This window comes from Chiroxiphia lanceolata, chromosome 13, assembly GCF_009829145.1.
Source record: "Chiroxiphia lanceolata isolate bChiLan1 chromosome 13, bChiLan1.pri, whole genome shotgun sequence".
NCBI classification, from domain to species: domain Eukaryota; kingdom Metazoa; phylum Chordata; class Aves; order Passeriformes; family Pipridae; genus Chiroxiphia; species Chiroxiphia lanceolata.
The window spans coordinates 4,979,296-4,996,748 of NC_045649.1; the positions used below are offsets into that span (position 1 = coordinate 4,979,296).

A 17,453-nucleotide genomic window follows, 5' to 3' on the forward strand; every position below is an offset into this window, starting at 1 on the left:
TCTGACTTTTCCTTAGAGGTCCTTTGAGGAACCACTTCTCCAGTTATATTTCTGCATGATTTTTTTTTTTTAAATTTTATCTATGTATTTGTTTATTTTAGTTTTAGTTTTGTATGTTTTCTTTTGGGTCAAATAGGGTACATTTTGTCTTGTTTTCATAAAATGCCTCAAAAAACTAACTCTGTTTTGCCCTACTGAAACCCTGTTTTGATATAAATATTTGGATTTCATTTTAACCTGTTAAAATTATATTTATTTCTAAATAACTTATCTATAGATCTAGTCATAAATTCTTCTTATTAGTTGCATGTAAATCAATAGAAAAACTGGTATTATTCAACTTCACTATTTTTAAAATAAAAAAATAAAATTGATGCCAATTATCGGTTGTTGACAAAGCAAATCTTCTTTTAATATATTTCCTGCCAGGGTATCAAACCAGGAGTTGTCTTCTGGTCTAACCTTTAAATCCTTGATTCCATGCTTAAGCCATTTTTGTTCTGACAGTATGTGGCTGAACACAGGCTGCCTGTGTGTATATATATTACACATGCATATCTCAAAACAGACGTGAGTGCTTTTGGTTCTCATGGTTTTGATTTTTTTTTTCTTCCTAAGGATTAAAGGTATTAGATGCTTTCCTTAAAGCCCAGCTGTTGGAATCAGCAGAGTCCCTGAGACTCCTAGTGTTTGTTAAAAGAAAGTAAATTTTGAACAACCCTTTGGTTTCAGAGAAAACTTAAAACAGGAGGAAAGGGCAAAGCCCAAAGGCTTAGAAACCAGAAGGCAACGAATTCAAAATTTGCCTGAGAAAACCAGAAGCTGTTACAATTGTTGGTTGATCTCAGGTGGGGGCATTATTAACACAAGTTATTAACGTGTGATGCACGTGAGACAGCGTGAAAAGAGCTGAGCCCATGAGGAGAGGAGAGTCCTGTTGGTTGGAAGTGACATAGTTCAGAATTAGTGTTCCACTTTCTTTCTTAGGACTTCCTTTTTTTTCCCCCCTCCTGCTAGCAACAGCCATAACAAAATCTGTCCTTGTGAAGAAGAGAGTGTCATCAAAGGTGACAACTTTTTTTCTTTTAAACTTTAAATTAACTAAAAGGCCCAGGGTATTGAAAACTTGCTTAGAGATTTTGTATGCTTAAGGGGTCTTAACAGTGAGCTTTCACCCAGGTAGAATCAGAGTACAAAGAGGAAGAAACCTCCGTTTGACACTGCTCATCTCAGCAGTATATCACTTGTTATTCTGCACAGGATTAAAGGTAAGCTCTGTATTGCTGCCTTTGAGACTCAGCAGGGCAGATATCCTTTGTAAAAATGGGGTTAAATAATTCCTGATGTGTGGTAGAAAGGTTCTGCAGAGAAGACAGTTGGGTTTAAATTTTCTGGCAGAGCCTCCTGTGCTCCAGCCTTTGTCTTTGTGAAATATTCTGTAGCCTAGCTCCAGAATAAAAGGACTTTCTTAACCATAAAGGAAATTTAAAAAGCATTTACTTTGAAAGAGGAGATGGTATTTTAAAGTCTAAGAAAAAAATAGGAAACATTTTTTTGTGTGAAGTTTTTAAAATCATTACAAACACACACAAGTCCTGGGAGCTCATCTGAAGCTAACCAAGCTATTTTTATTTCATTCCAGTTTGGAGATCAGGTCAAGTAAGCATTTGCAAATTCACTTTGTTAGGTTCTTTATTCTAGACGTTGTCCCCTGTTAAATGAGGGACATGTCAGAAAGTTTCCATTGAAATAAGTTTGGTTGGTTTTTGTTGTTTTCTTCTCTCTTGGTAAAGTTCAAATTTTGTGTTTACTTTTAAAACATCTCATGGAGTGTCTAAGGTCAGATTTTCAGTCAGATATTACTGCCTGAGAGGTGTTGGCAGCTGGTACTTAAAAAGGTATTGTGAAGTTTCTGACTTTTGTAGCACAAATATAATCTGTTTTGGAGATATGAAAGGCTTCTCATATATGTTTTTTAATATGATAAGTGAAATAATAGGACTCTACCTATATACATAAATACACATGAGTTTGAGATCAGCAACCATATGTGGTTGTTGGTACTTGCCTGAATTTCTGAAAAATGATCTTTTGCCAACAGAGGCCCTTCTGAAGTTGCAAAGTTAAAATTGCTCCCCATGGTACTCAGCAGTGCCATGTTTTCTCCACCTGCCTGCCCCAGAGCACAGTCCCCCCAGACTCTAGCACAGATTTGTTCTGCAAGCTGGAAGGCAGTTTGAGAGACTAGAAAACTTAAGCAGCCTATCTCAAATATCTAATTTAGTCAGGATTTTAGTAATTAGCACATACATTATCCCAATTTCCTCCCCCTTCATTTATTCCCACTTTTAAATTGCTAACAAATATGTTACTAAGATTGGGTGCCTGTGCCAGGGTCTGTCGTAGATCACCCAATACCAACTCCAACCTTGATCTGTTGATGCACAGGCTCTCTAACACTGTATGTTAAAAAGATGCTTATTATAAAAAGTAGAACAGTAGGTTTTGACCTTTAATGTGACTCACTCAGTTATGACTACAGTGCATAAAGATAACAGCAGTTGCAATGAAGATTTGCATTCTATACAAATATGCTGATCCTGGAGATGCACCAGATGGATGCTCTTCCAAGGCACAGGCATCTGCAAGGCGTATTCCTGAAGAGCATCTCTCATTCTACCCCTATTCAGAAATCATCACTCAAGAACATCATTAATTTTTCAATCCTATTTTGATTTCAGTGAGATTTTGACATGTGTTTTTTCATGATTACATGTTTATCTGCATTAGGACCAGCATGCTCTCTCCACCCCCAGAGAATTCTAGTGCTTTAATTAGCTAGAGGGCTTTTCAAAACTTTTGTGATGCAGCATGTATCACATTAAAGCTGATTTTTGCATGAGTGAGCACAGATGCAAGGAACTTCTCCTCCCTTCCTGTGTGCCCTGAGGGAAGGCCTTAGACAATAATAAATCCCTGCAATCAGCCATGTAGAAAGTAGAGAAAGACCTGGGCGACCGCTGTTTTATGGTCCCAGAAGAGCTTCCACCAGCAGAAGCAAAATCAGTGTTAGGACGACTTCGGCAGAATGGGAGGAAAATAAGCAGTGAGAGAGCACTTGGTGTGTGTTCCTCCTGTGACTGCAGCACACTGTGAGACCCCACTGTGGCTCCCTAGGAGGAGCTCGGAGCAGTGGCTAAATGCTCTCTTCAGCCTCGCTCATCGCTGTGCCCAGCCTGACTTAAGTTACCCTTCCTAAGCCTCTCCAAGCTTACAGGGATAATGAGTGAGAGTGGGAGGCTAAAGCAGATGGTAACAGAGCCTTTTCTCTCCTCAACTCGCCTGTGGTGCTGCTCTGCAGCGGGAAAGAAATGAAGGGTTGAAAGTTACCCAGGGGGAAGAGCCAGACTGGTTCTTGCTGAGTTGCAACTCACTTCATTCGAAACTGATGTCAAATGCTGGTTTTTCCCAGTCTTTCCCACTCAAAATCACATTATTTTTTTATGACAGATTTTCATGTACTTGGCTTAAAAAGCACAGAAGGAAAATTTTCCAGGTTCCCTGTGGAGCCTCCTGCAGTTTTCCTGTTCTGCCGAGGCCTTGGTAACATCGATATCAACTCACTGTTGATAGTACTGATAATGAGCTGCTGCCATTTTATCACTGTGCATGTAGTGGCTGTAGTATTTAACATTTCACCTGAAGGTGTGATTGCAGACCCTCTAAATACACTGGTGTTGTATGTAGCCCAAATTGACTCAAGACACTGAGTAAATAGCTAGATAGATGTGTATAAAAAAGCACGTTTTTACAACTTGGTTCAAATGTTTTTGCGCGTATGTTTAAAAAGGTTTTTATTGATCATCCCAAAGCACACAGCAGAGTTTTTGCTCAACTGAAACTACTGAAAAAATAATTCTGACAAATGAAAAGTTTTCTTCTAGCATACTGAGCTTTGTTATGAGAAAATGCCATTCCAAAGTCAGGACATTAGGTGTAAAACATGGAAGCCGTGTTCTGCCCAAGACGTGTAACTGCTGTAAGTTTTTTGGCAAACCTCCTCATTCTCTGGGGCTGATGCTTTGAAAATGGGAAATAATGATTTCCATTCTTTTTTAAAAATTGTTGTGACATCTACAGATGCAAATTGTTACAGAAGTTGTAAGGGATAGTACTATATTTTGTGGATGAGGCCGGTGGGCAGGAACTCCTTGGAATTTTTTTTGAAGTCAGTGCTTGCAAGTAGCAAGGGACTGGGTGACTGGACTAGGAGAAGCTGAACATTTGAGGTTTCACAAACATTTCAGCAGGCAACGGGCCAGCAACTTACGAGTACAACCTCCCTTCCTTCGTGTCAGCTTTTCCGCTGGTGACTTGAGTAGTTTACTTTAAGTTGATATTTACTTTTAAATATTATGATTAAGTGACAATAATTTACCAAGATTAAAATGAAACTCTGATAAGAACGGAGCCAAGTATACATCAGAACACTTTCTAAAAGAAACACGCTTTTCAAGGAGCCTGAACTCTGTTATGCTGAGAAGATATGCCGGGAGTGTTGGACCTGTCACACAGTATGACAGTGTTTGAGGGTGAGTCCCATGTGAAGTTCATTACTTGATCTGGACAATGTTCTCAAAGATCAGCTTCACATCACAGAGGCCCTTTGAGGCATTAAAGGTGATCACTAAAACCTGATCAAGGCTTCTCAGAGTAGCTGAAGCAATGCCAAGAGGAGCTGGGGTGGTACAGGACTGCTCTGCCAGTGACAACAGCCACTGGGAGGGACGTCCTTGCCCCCTCCCTCCAGAATGTAGCAGTTGTCTCTAAAATACTTGTTCCTCCTGCCTAATGACTCTTTAACATTTCTTACAATTGAGGGGATAAAGCTATGCAACTTTTAGCTTCTCCACAAAAGCTGTATTTTCTCGGTGGGTCCTGTGAGGAGTTTTGTGACCATTATTTATTTTAACCGCTGAGGGCCTAGCCAGTCCTGTGATTCTCTTTTGTGCCTTGCTTTATTCTTCAGGGGAAGCAATCAACACTTCATTACCACATACAAGACAGGGCTGAACTTTCCGGTGCTGTAATTAAGAAAGTGTCAGTGTCAACACTATAAACTGCCTTCCTGAGGGATTTATGACCTAAACATAAAAATGTACTTCCAGCTGAAAAATTCGCTTTCAGATCTTACAATATGAATTGTGATTATATTTTTTAACAATTCAAGAAGCCTTTTAAAATTATACAAAGAAAGTCAAACTGAAAAAAAAGAAGAGAAAAAAAAGAAAAAAGGAAGAAAGATTTTATTCTAGTAGCTAACCTTGTCCTCTTTAAACACACAGGCTTTGCTGGGGCCAGATTCTTCAACTCAGATGGAGAACTAATTTCCCCACATCTCTTCTCAGCATACATATACAGGATTTTTTGCTACAAAAAGAGAACTGAAGATGTCACCTGATAATTATCTGTGACTACGAGGTCCACTGTCCTTACAGGAAATTCTGTTGTCTGCCTGGGGTTTTGAGGTTTGAAAGTTGGATGGCAGAGTTGCTGATTCTGATAATAACTCTGATCTTCTCTTGTGATTGTGAGGCTGCCTGAGTACTCTTATTTCTGGTGTAGTGGATGTGCTTAGTAACAGCTGGTGTTTCTAAGAGTTACTATTTTATTGATTTGGTTTTGAGGATTGCTCACTCCATCTATATGGCTGGGAATTTGTTACAGGATTCAGTGTTATGATCCCCACTGCAGCTATGATTTTCTCCCACATATGTACTTTCTTTTACCATATAATGACTGTTCAGCTTTAACAGAGTTTTATCAGGTAAGTCCAAGGTTGTGCAAGGAATGTTGGGAATTGGTAGATTTTAGTGGACCAAAGTCCCATATTCTTTGCAGCAGTGTTTAATTCGGCAGCAAAGCTCTGAGCATGATACAAATGTTCAACTCCGTGCCTGTGTGGCTTGCAGGTTGTTCAAGGGTGGTTCCTGTGCCGAAGCTGTGCCTTATGACTGGTGAGGAGGCTGTTGGTACCTGGCCAAGTGAAGCAGAACCAGGAGGGGCTGCTGAGTCTGGTGTTTGCTGGAACTTGGATTCATTATCAATGGACCCAAATGACTTCTGGATCTGACAGCTGGGAATAAGAGACTACTGTTACCTCCTGCTTGTGTAACATCCAGGATCACCTGCACCCTTCAGCTCCCTGTGGTATGTGCTGTGTACAGATGTTTGGGTATTAGCTTTTGCAGCTGTGGAAGTTGGCCTCTTGGCACGTGCATTCTGCCTCTGTTCACATAATTTCAAAAGCAGTTTCAACATAAAACACTGAAGGCTTTAAAGATGAAGAGCAAAAAATGAAGTATAGGAGAGAAACCGTGACGTGATTGAGACATATTCTGCTATTCTCATCCTTTTACTATCATGGCTCACATGAGTCACACGTTATGAAGAGAGAAACTTTTCCCAGGTTTGGCATCTAGAAAAATGTGAAGAGTCTTTAGCAAGATGGCATGAAATTGTGAACAATGATGAGATTGTAATGATCATCTTTTTGTTTTGCATTTAAAATGATCCACACCTTTTGCAGGTATTGGGTTTTCAGGGTTTTTCCTTTTTGTGGTAGCGTATTTTGAATACCTTCGTCACTTCTGCCTTGATAAGTCATACTTATTTGAATCCCTTTGGTGCTTTTGACTTGTTAGTTTGTTTTTGGGAAGAGTTTCTGAAACTGCTTCTACAATACAGTTGGACACAATCGACGTTTCTCTTCACAGGTAGCTAGGTAGTAAAGCTGGTGATGTTTGGTGAAGAACCTGTTGCTGCCTCATTCCAGGTATCATTTTGTTTCAGTAGTTTCTGCACGTGTAGGGTGAAAGAATTAATAAAAAACACACTTTGGCTATTATTCAACCACTTTCAATGCTGACTGAAATTATGGAAAACTTTTTTGTCCTCTCAATAGAGTGGGTTAGCTTGTTGAAAGACATGTTCTTTTCACTTCTTTGTGCTAGCCACCGGTGTTGGAAGGAGGGGAGATGAAGAGCTATCTCCACGAGACTTAACTTCAGCTTTTGGGAACTAGCCTTTGGAATATGGGAGTGGCTGCTATAACATGGAGCGGTCCTTGCAGAAAGCCGAGCTTCCCCTGCACGGGGAAACCTGTTCCTTGCAAATGCTGTACCATCCCTAGCTTTGGTTTCTAGGCATTTGCTATGGTGTCTTCTGAACTGGCATGACTTGTTCCCTGTGATGACCTTGTTATCCTGTCTGTGGATGTAGGAATTTACCCCAGCTTTACCAAATTGGTCTAGGGCAAGAGTGATACCTCAAGTTTAATGACTGTACCAGGGTTTGATCTCCAGGCAGCACGTTTTCTCCTATCACTACTCTTCTGAATCCCAACTTGGGAAATACTTTTAGCATTGCCGCTCATAAGCTGAGGTGTCTATGATACAACTGCAGTGGATCACCTTGAGAGAGTCAGTTTTAACTTGTCAACATAACTGCAAGACTGGAGTTTGAGAGCGTTTTCCTAAACTCAAGTTACTGCTCAATCCTTCTGCTCAGACCATCGACTCTAAGAGCCGGACAGCCCGACCTGGCAGGAGGGGCAGGCTTAGCAAGTGGTCCCAGTTCTGCATATGGTACAAGTTTATCTCCTGTAGTTCCTACAGTCAAAGGGAAAGCGTCAGGTAGCGGTGTCTGCGTCTAACCCAGAGCCTGTGCCTCAGGGGGCGGCTGAGGGGTAGCGGGGGCAGAGGGCTCGCCCCGACACCAGCCCCGGGGGCAGGGGAGGTGGAGGAACGGGGCGAGGAATCCCAGCCTGGCTTCGCCGCTCAGGGAGGGCCCGGGAGGGCAGGGGAAGGTACGGGAGGGCAGGGCCAGTCCCCGGCGCGCTGAGGGGCCCCGCGCCCTCGGCCGCCCCGCGCCTGTGGGTGGCCGCGGGGTCACGAGGCACCGCCCCTTCCCGGTGACGGCAGAAGCAGAAGTGGAGCCCCGAGAGGCGCCGCGGGACCAGCGGGACCAGCGGCGGCACCGGCAGCGGCAGCCGCCGGCACGGCCCCGCCGCCGCACGGAGCTGCCGCCGCCGCGCAGGTGAGCGCGGCCCCGAGGGACGCCGCAGGAGGGGCGCTCCCTGCCGCGCTGAGCGGCGGCCGCGGCCCCGACGGCAGCAGGTGCCGCGGGGCTGGGGCGGGGCGGGGCGGCGAGCCCGGGCGTGAGGGAGGGTCTGTCGGGGGGAGGCTGGGACTGCGGGCGAGTGCGGGCTCGGGGAGAGCGACGGGCAGCCCGCGAGGGGTGAGGGAGGGACGTACCGCGGGGAGAAGGGACAGGGAAGGTCGTCCCGCGGGGCGGAGGGTGCCTGGGCTGGAGGGGACGGGGCAGTGCGGGCGCTCCCCGAGGGGGCTCGGAGGGGACACTGCCTGGCGCCTCGCGTGTGGCCGCTCTCCGCCGCAGCCCAGCCGGGGGAAGAAGAAGGAAGGAAACCTTCAGTGTGGCGTGTCCCTGACAGCAGCCCAGCCATGCACAGCCCTACCGGGGCGAGGGCCCAGCCGGGCCGGGGCAGGTGGGCACCGTCTTGCTGCGGTTCCCCTCCCCTGCTCATCGCCAGACCGCAGGACTCCCAGGGCGGCAGCTGCATCGCAAGAGCAGCACACTGATTATTATTAATTATCAGTGCTGTGGGACTGCACTGGTGTTGCTGGTGGATATCCGTACTGGTAGTGTTGCCTGCTCGGGTTAGGAGGTGTCCTAAACGCGTTCAGAGGCAGAGCTCGGATGCAACAACCCTTTTGCAGTGCCCAGAGCACATGGGGAAACTTAGGAATTGACCTGGGTTCAAACTTTGTATGACCTTGTGTGCCTGGAAAGCACCTGCTTTGTCATACTGGTGAAATTATAACAGAGTATGGATTCGTTAGTGCTTACCTGAGATGTTCTTTGCTAGGTTGTACATTTATAGTTTGCCTTTACTACAGTTATTCCTTGTTTTCTGTTATCACAGAGAAAGTTAGGAGCTGTAGACTAATCTTCAGATAAGAAGGGTTTATTTCTGAAAGTCTGAAGTACTGTAATGAAGTAAAACTAAATATACAGGTTTTTGGATAGGTTAAATAGTTTATTTTTTCAATGTCCATGTTCATTTGGTTACTTGCAGTGAGTCTTTTAGACTTTTCAGTCCAAATCAGTCAGGCTTTTCAACTAAAAAGTGTCAAAACAGCTCTTACACAAACAATAATAAGTGGTCCCAGTTCTGCATATGGTACAGGACACCTTCAAAATTTAACTCCTGTAGTTCCTACAGTCAAAGAGAAAGAGCCATGGATCGGTGTCTGTGTCTAGAGCTCATGGCATGCTTCTGTGATTATTAACTCAATTGTTGAATCCTGTGAGTGATGCTGGACCTTTCTACTTTAGGCTTCAGTAACTTTGCAGTAGAAGAGCAGTAAAGCTTCTGTTGCACACAGCATCTTGTATTTCACCCTCTGCTGGGCTAGAGGCATCCAGGTGATGAGGGTCATTATGAAATTCTGCTGCATGAATGGGTAGAAATATTGTTAATTCAAATAGTTGTGCAGTCATGGGTGTAGGGAGGTGAGGGGCACCTGTTGGTGAGTGTAAGACATGTTTTAAAGATTAGGTCTAAAGCCAAGGGCTTATGTTAGTTCCTTTACTCTTAGGCAGCGCTCTGGGATGTTGTTCTTAAACTGGAGCAGGTAACTGGAACAGTCTAGAAGTGGTCACTTAGGTTGGTCAAATATTGCAATATTCCTTCCATCGTTTCTGACGAAGTGGGTATCCTCAGCTACAGTGTTGTTTCACAGTAAGTTAAAAACTTGGCCTATGACTTAGGATTCAAGTTAGACTAAAACCACTGTTCTCTCTGCTTTTGGAAGAAAGAGCTGCTTTAAAAGAGGAAGTCCAGTATATTCTATTCAGCGGAAACTGTTTAAGAAGCCACTTCGGAAAGGCAGTTCCTTTGTACTGAAGGACTTATCTCTCAAAAAACCTGCTGCATTGCCTTTTGTTAAATAGCTGTACTTAGAAACTCCTTTTCTTATTGTTCTAAGTCATGTTTCGTTTCACAGCTACACCTTGTAGTGTAAAAGGCAGAGCTGATGGATGTTTCTCTACAGTCTCCTAAAAACCTGTGCTAATTTAAAAGTTCAGGTATTGCAGCAAAGTGTTACTAAAATGGTTAAACCTTGTTCCAAATCGCAGCATATTCGTTTTATTACAGTTCTTAATGAAAAGAGCAAAGTGAGAAGACAGGTTTTCTTTTATTTGTCAGAAAAACAGACACTGTACAAAGATTTTAATTTAATTTTTCGTTTTCCCCTCCTTTCGTTTCTTGTTAATACCAGTCATTGCAGCAAGACAAGATGACTATGGTTGTCTTGTTAGGTGCAAACCTGTGATAATTCAGATGATTCTCTGATTAGTGCCAGGGAGTCTGAAAGGCTAAACCATAAAAATCTGCTGTTGCTTATGCTACTTAAAATTGTTCACTCCCTCTGAGTTGTAGCACTGGAGTATATATATATTTTCAGTATTATAAGGAAAGAATACTCCATTTTTTTATTACCATAACAACATTATTGATATAAAACCCCACATAATGTGTATAATGTTTTGCAAAACGTGGTGTGAGATGATTCCTGCTGTGGAGCACTTCAGATTCACGAGTGCAGAAGAGGCTGCCCTGCAGCTAAAAAGGGACCGTTGTGGCTTCCCTGTTAGTTTACAAAAAAAAAAATAAAATATATATATATATATATATATATATATATTTTAAGTGGTCGAATTTAAAAAGGGATTGGAAAGATTGCCCAGACGGCTTCTCCAGACGGCTTCTAAGTCAGATTGCACTGAAAGCAGCTGGTGACGCGATGTTGAAAGGTAGATTAGTGGCTTTAATGAGAGGGAGCAGAAAAGGGCGCTCCGTAGCGAGGGGCAGGTCAGGGGACAGTGCACGGGGTGAGGGGGAGGAGGCCTGGAAGAAGTTACGAAAGGGAAGCGAGAAGTGCCATGGTCGAATTAGCCATCAACACGGAAACTGAAACTGCCTGTGAGGGAGAGGAGTGGACTGAGGAGAGGGGGAGAGAACCGCAGGAGATGCTGTGCCTGCTGGCTGCATGTGCACAGAGCTCTTTAAACCTGCCCTGCTCAGGGGTGAGCTTAAGGAGGATGGCTGGGAACTGTGTGGCAGCAGCCCCTGCAACTTGTGTGCAAATGATATTCGTGGATGAAAGAGCAGGTTCCAGAGCGCCCTGTTTGTAAATAATCTCACCGAGGAGTAATCGGGCTTGTAATTAGCTGTTTGAGGCAATGACGTGAGGGAGACCAGAGCACAGAAGCTTTGTAATATTTGCAAGAACTGCTGTGTACACATCTGTCTTTTGGCTGTTTGGTGTCCCAAGTGTGTGCACACAAATATCACGTGGGTAAGAAAAAGAAGACTGTGTAGGAGAAACACAGCCATGAAGTTTTAGAAGTGCATAAACTGAGACTTTTCAGATGTAGCCAACATTTGTTTCAGTGTTGGTATTTACTCATGTTTTCCCCTCACTACAGCTCCCAAAAGGACAGTTACCTGGTTTAAATTCTCATATAGGTTTAAAATCTAATATAGTGCAAGAGTTTATGCCAGCTGATATAATTATTTCTTGTGCTATCTTGTCATTGGATTGCCAGGCTTCAATCATCCTTGCTCTTCCTGATGTAATATTAAGAAGACAGTAACACTGACAGCAGAACCTGTGAGTCTTCTCAGATTTTAGAGGTCTCTTCGGGCAGCAAACTGATACAAGAAGAGCAAACCTGCTGCAGTTCACCTGGGGGCAGCATTTTGGCTATTGGAAGATAGCATTGGGAATATAAAAAAAAGTAATCCTGGAAAAGTAGAAAGAGTATGATTCAAATCTGTTGCATATATCTCCTTTTCTCGTGTTAATATCTAGGTTGTCAGTACATAGGACAAGATGGATTTCCAGATATTTCTTGGAGTAGTATCAGTTTCAAGAATGAGAAGTTTTAAATTCCACCTTGCATAGAACTAATGAGGTTTTTATGGAACATAATTCTGCAAATACCCTAAAACAATCAGGAAATTGCTAAGGGAATGGTGATTTCTGTTAAGAGTTTCTTTTGTCTCTATGTCAATTAGAGAGTCTGTGAACAAAGGTATCTCACTGTATAGAACAAATAAACCAGATCTGATGCTTGGAAGGAGTTTGGTAGAATCAAAGTAGGATCAAAGTGCACATTTTTTGATGTCTTCAGAGACTCCTGAAGTCATCAAATCAAGATAAATATAGTCAGGGTTGGAACTTTGAGAAAGTTTTTGGACCTACCAGTGACACTTGCCATTTTCTGGGGAAAACCCAGTATTGCTATTTGTGCAGCATAATTGTATTTACATTATTTTTTGGGTAGGAGAAGGTCTAGGAAATGTGGCAGAAAATGTCACAGAGAAACCAAATGTTGCTCCATTAAGAGAGGTTCTTAGCATAGTTCTACTCGAGTTTGAACGCTTTTTTTTTCATGTTTCTGATGTGTTCTTTAGTTTTATTTAGGCTTTATTTGTTATGATCCAGGTACTGGGTTTTTTTTCTTTTCAATAGTTTGTGTTTGTTGTATTTTGTTTTTTGTTCCTTTGTCTGTAATAGTTATTCTTAAATTTGGTGTTTCCTGCAGGTTTTCTTTCTTTCTTTTTCTTTGTTTGTTTGTTTGGTTTGGTTAGGGTTTTTTTGTTGTTGTTTTTGTTTTCTTTCGTTTTTTTCCTGTCCTAATGTGGAAACTTTAGAGATGTAAGTCTGTGTTAGTAGTGACAGTTTGTACTTCCTTTCAGGAGAGAACAGCAAGGATGCTGTTAATGTTGACCATGTACCTGCCTTGCATTTGCATGGGCAAGAGTCTCCATTGGGTATCTAACTTACACAAATGTTATTTTTAAAGAAATGAAAATGTTGTTTTAAATATTGAATTTTCTCCTTTTTTTTTTTTCTTTTCAGGACACTGAAAACCATAAAAGTTTGATTAAAAAGAAAAAATGCCCAGAAAGAGTATAAACTATGGAGTGCTACCAGAGTATGAGAAAAGCCAGATCAAAAGGACTTTGGAGCTGGGAACTGTTATGACAATATTCAGTCTTAAAAAGAGTAGCCCAGAAAGAAGGACTATTCAAGTCATAATGGAAACCAGGCAGGTGGCATGGAGCAAGACAGCTGACAAGATTGAAGGTGTCTGTGAGTATTTGCAAAGTGTACCTGAACTTGGAGTTAATAGTGAATGGATGCACTTGTCAAATATTAATTCAATGAGCCTTTGGTAACATAATGAAGCTTTTGGCTGAAAAGGGTTTGGTAATTTGCTGAGAATGTTCTGAATTGTTGCAAAGTAGATGAAGAATTTTCTGCAGCTCATTATTTAGGTATCTGACACTGCTTAAATATGATTAACATGCTTTTCTCCTGAGCCTTGTTCTCAAAGTTTTCATCTTTGAATATGATGGTGCTTGTGTTACTGAGTGACAACTGTTTTTGGTCATTATGTCTTATAAATTCAAGTGAGTAATTCTTTACCCCTTCTCACTCCAAAAAGAAAAAAAACACCTTCAAATACCAGGAAAGTGAACTCATATTTCTGTTTTCTCAGACAATTTGCTGCTTCAGAATAGAAATCATTATTTAGGACTTTTTTTGGGAACTACCAGGTCAAGTGAGTTCTTGGATGGCATTGCAGTTTTCCTGAGGTCAAGGTGGCTGTTGAGCTCGTCCAAGCTAGTGAGACTTGCTGAAGGCAGTAGTTGCTGTTTGTAAGGAAACTCTGATCCTGTTGTACAGTCTGCATTTTTTTTATTTACTGTGACTCTACTGTTGTAAAATGTAATGCTTTGTAGGCCCAAAGAAAGTTTGAGTGACTGAGAGGTGTCTTCCTTTCTTGTCAGCCAACAAGGTTAGGAGAGACTGGTAAATGAGCACCTTTCAAGGAAAGTTAAATAAAATTTGCCCCTGTTTTTCATTTTGTGAGTGTATCAAGTGATGAGAGGGAAAAGATTAGCAACAGAAAGAGAGGAGCTGCCTCTCCTGCAGTATTTTTTGGGTGTAGTGGAGACCAGGAAAGTTTTTAGTGCCTCTGCTCTTGTAGTCACCTGCTAAGACTCCAGAACACCTCACCTGTGCCTTTCCTACATTGTTTGGTTCCAACACAACCCATCACGAGATCCGAATGGACAGGAGGGAGCAATGCACCTTAGAGAAACGTTTTCATCGTGGGGGTTTGAAATGCAGGGTCTCAGTAGTGTATTAAAATGAATGCCAGCACCATGTGCTTCCTTAGGGAGGCCTGCAGAGAGCTATGCAAATAGCTGAAGGAAGCAGCTCTGAGCTAGATGTGCCTGTGCTCACCCATGCTTGGGCTTCTTTTAGTCATCTCGCTGTTGTTCTCTGCATGGAGACATTTTAGATGCCCTTGTAGCTCTTAAGGGCACTGAGGGAAATGCTGGTAGGTGCTGGCTACAAAATGTCGGAGCATTTTCTTCTGCCTTTTACTTATTATTGGCATTTCTTTGTTCCTGCATTATCCTTATCTTAAACTAAGTGGGGGCCCTTGGGTCACACACACCCTGGGTGGGTTGTCCCCAGTCAGACTGTCCCAGGCTGGCCACACAGTGAGGGTGTGTTCTACACCCCGTGGTGTCTGGGGGTCACTTCTGCCTCCATGTCAGCTGCTGGGCTGTTTCTTTGCTTGGATAGCAAATGTCCCACAAACAAGTGGGGGCACACTGTCATAGTGGGGATGGCAGTGGAGGGAACTGCTGGACAGCAGTGAAAGGCAGAGGGGAAGGAAAAGGTGACCAAGGGTGAGAAGAGCTGCCCAGAACTCTGCTAAGAGTCTGTGTGACTGGCATCTGGGCTTGGTGACCAAGAGGACATTCCAGTAGTACCAAATAAGGGCTCCCAAATTTCCTTGTGTCGTGGTATATGCATTTATATGCACGTGAATAAAGTAGGGCATAAGAGGTTATGGTATTTAAGCAAATAGGTGGCAGGGTCTAAATTTCCAGGAAGCTGATCTGTAATGGATATTTCCTTCTTTATCAGATGCAAAGTGCTTTAAGGACAATAATTAAGGGAAAGTTCGTGGTGAGTAGAATTTGATTAGTCACTGGAAAATATGTGAGTTTCTGCATATTCGTCCATGAATCTGTGAGTGAAGGGATGATTCACAGCCAGGAGAGTTTATACTCTGAGAAAGCTGTGGTGCCTTCCATGAATGTGCAAGTGTGTGATTCTCTGCAATACAAGCATGCTCATTTCAAGGAAGATTCTGTTTGAGGACATAAGATGATTTCTCTTGTTTTGATGACCTAGGAATTTCTTTTTTTTTTTCCCCACACAAAGAGGAGACCTGCTTTTGTAAAATGATATAATCGATCATATTTTATTCCCTTAATGTTTAGAAAAGAAAGATCACCTATTTTTTATGTTCTTTATTTATTGCAAAAGAGTCAAGAATAAAAATCTGTAGTGATGATTTAGTTGTGCAAGCACAAAACAAGAAGTAGGTTTAAAACATCAGAGGGCCATGTTTAGTAAAAGTTATATAATACATGAGCTGTTAAACTGCTTTTCCTGTATGTAGACCAAGTTTTCAGATTATAGGTAAGGTTGAAAGAGAAAAGGGAAGAGATAGGTTGTTAAGTTCACTTGAGATTTTCTTCCTGCTGAGAAGTGGAGATTGTACAGAATTTGTCCTCTAGAGCATGATATTTAAAAAACCCTCATAAAATCAAGTCGAATTTTCGTGTTTCACAGGTATGTTAAAAAAGAAAGTGAATGGAAGCAAAGAACTAACTTAGTAAATTTACATTATAAGTAGAATTAGTACCTGTGGGAGTTACTCTTTTTTTTTATTCGATCTGCAAGATTGCCCCATGTTTTCAGGTTGTGTTACATTGCCAACCAGAAATCACTGGTTTCTGCCAAATGTTGCACCCGGATATTTAATGATCAAAGCTCATTATAGAAGCAGTGCATCTATAGTATAATCATGTAAATAACAAGACCAGATCAGGTCACATTCAACTGACAGGGTGAGTTGAAATGCAGGGATCTATAATTACTGTAATGGCAGTCTTATGTATGTTGCCACAGGCTGTGCTGTTCTTCCTAACAAGAGTTGGGGTTTTTTAATCTTTGTTGTTGTATTTTGTGTTTTATCCTGCAGCATCTTTTCCATGAAATTAAAGTTTGATAATTTTGCTTTTGAAATCTTTGCTAAAATGACCTGCCAAGGAGATCAAGTTTTGGTTCCATGCATCCTTTTGGCTGTCAGATGCATTGGGAAACTTAAAAAACTAATACCTAAGAGACTTTTGGCTTATGTTCTCAAACATAGATCTTTTCCCCCATACATTAAGCAGCTAATCCTTTAATCATTTGAATTATTAATGCCAATGTAAATTTCCTCTGTGGTGGAAAACTGAATTTTTTCCCATTGGAGAAGATGGTATAAACATTTACAGGTCAGTACCTCTCTGGGAGAAGTGATGAGTATCTACATATTCTGCCGAGGAGTGTGAAATGAGAGCTTCATTTGGCTTGAATGTTAGACTTGATCTTGCTGCTTTCTTGTAGTGACTTTTGTTTTTCCTTACTGCTTCCAGAATTTCTGTTTGAATTTCCTTACTGTTTCAGACTTAGAGTAATAAATTGAAAAACCCGAGTCTCTATTCTGTCTCTTTTTGTCTTCTGAATACTATTAAAGAACAGTATGTCATTGGAAAAGTGAATCCACTTCTTGCTCTTTGTGGAGTATCTTCACAAAGGAGCATTAAAATTCACCTTTTCCCCCCTGTTTTGAAATTGCTGTGTTTCAGTTGTTACCCAGGGAATCGTTGTAAGTCTTCAGATGAATATTTAGAGCTTGGTTTCTGTGGTCAAGTGAAAAAAAATGAGCGTGTGTAGCTTGTAGCTCTTTTTCAAATAATTCGTTCCCTTTAGCAGCTCAGTTCTGCAATGTCTAATGCTCACTTACAACAACCAGACTTCCTGTCATGGCCAGCCAGCAAAACAGGGATGGAATGAACTTCACAGGCCTGACAGCCCTACAGTGGCCAGTCAAAGTGAGTGTGAGATGAAGTGTACTCCAGTACACTTTCCCCAAAGTCAGGTTGACACAGAAATGGTTTGGTTTGGTTTTGTTGCACAGAGCAGAATGTAAACTTTTATGGGCATATGTGTAAATTGTACCTTATTCTTATGTCATTTGTGGAGGTGCCTTCTAATTTTTAATATGAAACCAATAGCCATTTGAGATGTATGGCCTCTTGAATTCAGAGCTCAAACTGGGAAGGACTGTAACATGTTGCTCTGCTGAGCAATCCAGTGAGAAGTTATAAATTCAATGGTAATTTGTTGTTGCACGTGACAGCTCTGTGTGACCTGATT

The 17,453-nt window shown here is 41.9% G+C and overlaps 1 protein-coding gene across 5 annotated transcripts in view; it reads left to right on the top strand.

Moving 5' to 3' along the window:
• Positions 1–1,197: 1,197 nt before the first annotated feature.
• PLCG2 (phospholipase C gamma 2) overlaps positions 1,198–17,453 on the top strand; it is a 61,071-nt gene continuing 44,815 nt past the window's right edge. The window contains exons 1-3 of one of the 5 annotated variants that reach the window (XM_032701063.1): positions 1,198–1,268; positions 5,973–6,210; positions 13,014–13,247. In XM_032701063.1, the coding sequence (XP_032556954.1) occupies positions 13,052–13,247 (196 nt within the window). In that variant the 5' untranslated portion in view covers positions 1,198–1,268; positions 5,973–6,210; positions 13,014–13,051. Of the gene's footprint in view, positions 1,269–4,522; positions 4,593–5,891; positions 6,211–8,022; positions 8,098–13,013; positions 13,248–17,012; positions 17,129–17,453 lie in introns of those variants that run through there. The other 4 variants (XM_032701064.1, XM_032701065.1, XM_032701062.1 and 1 more) reach the window with 4 other exon arrangements.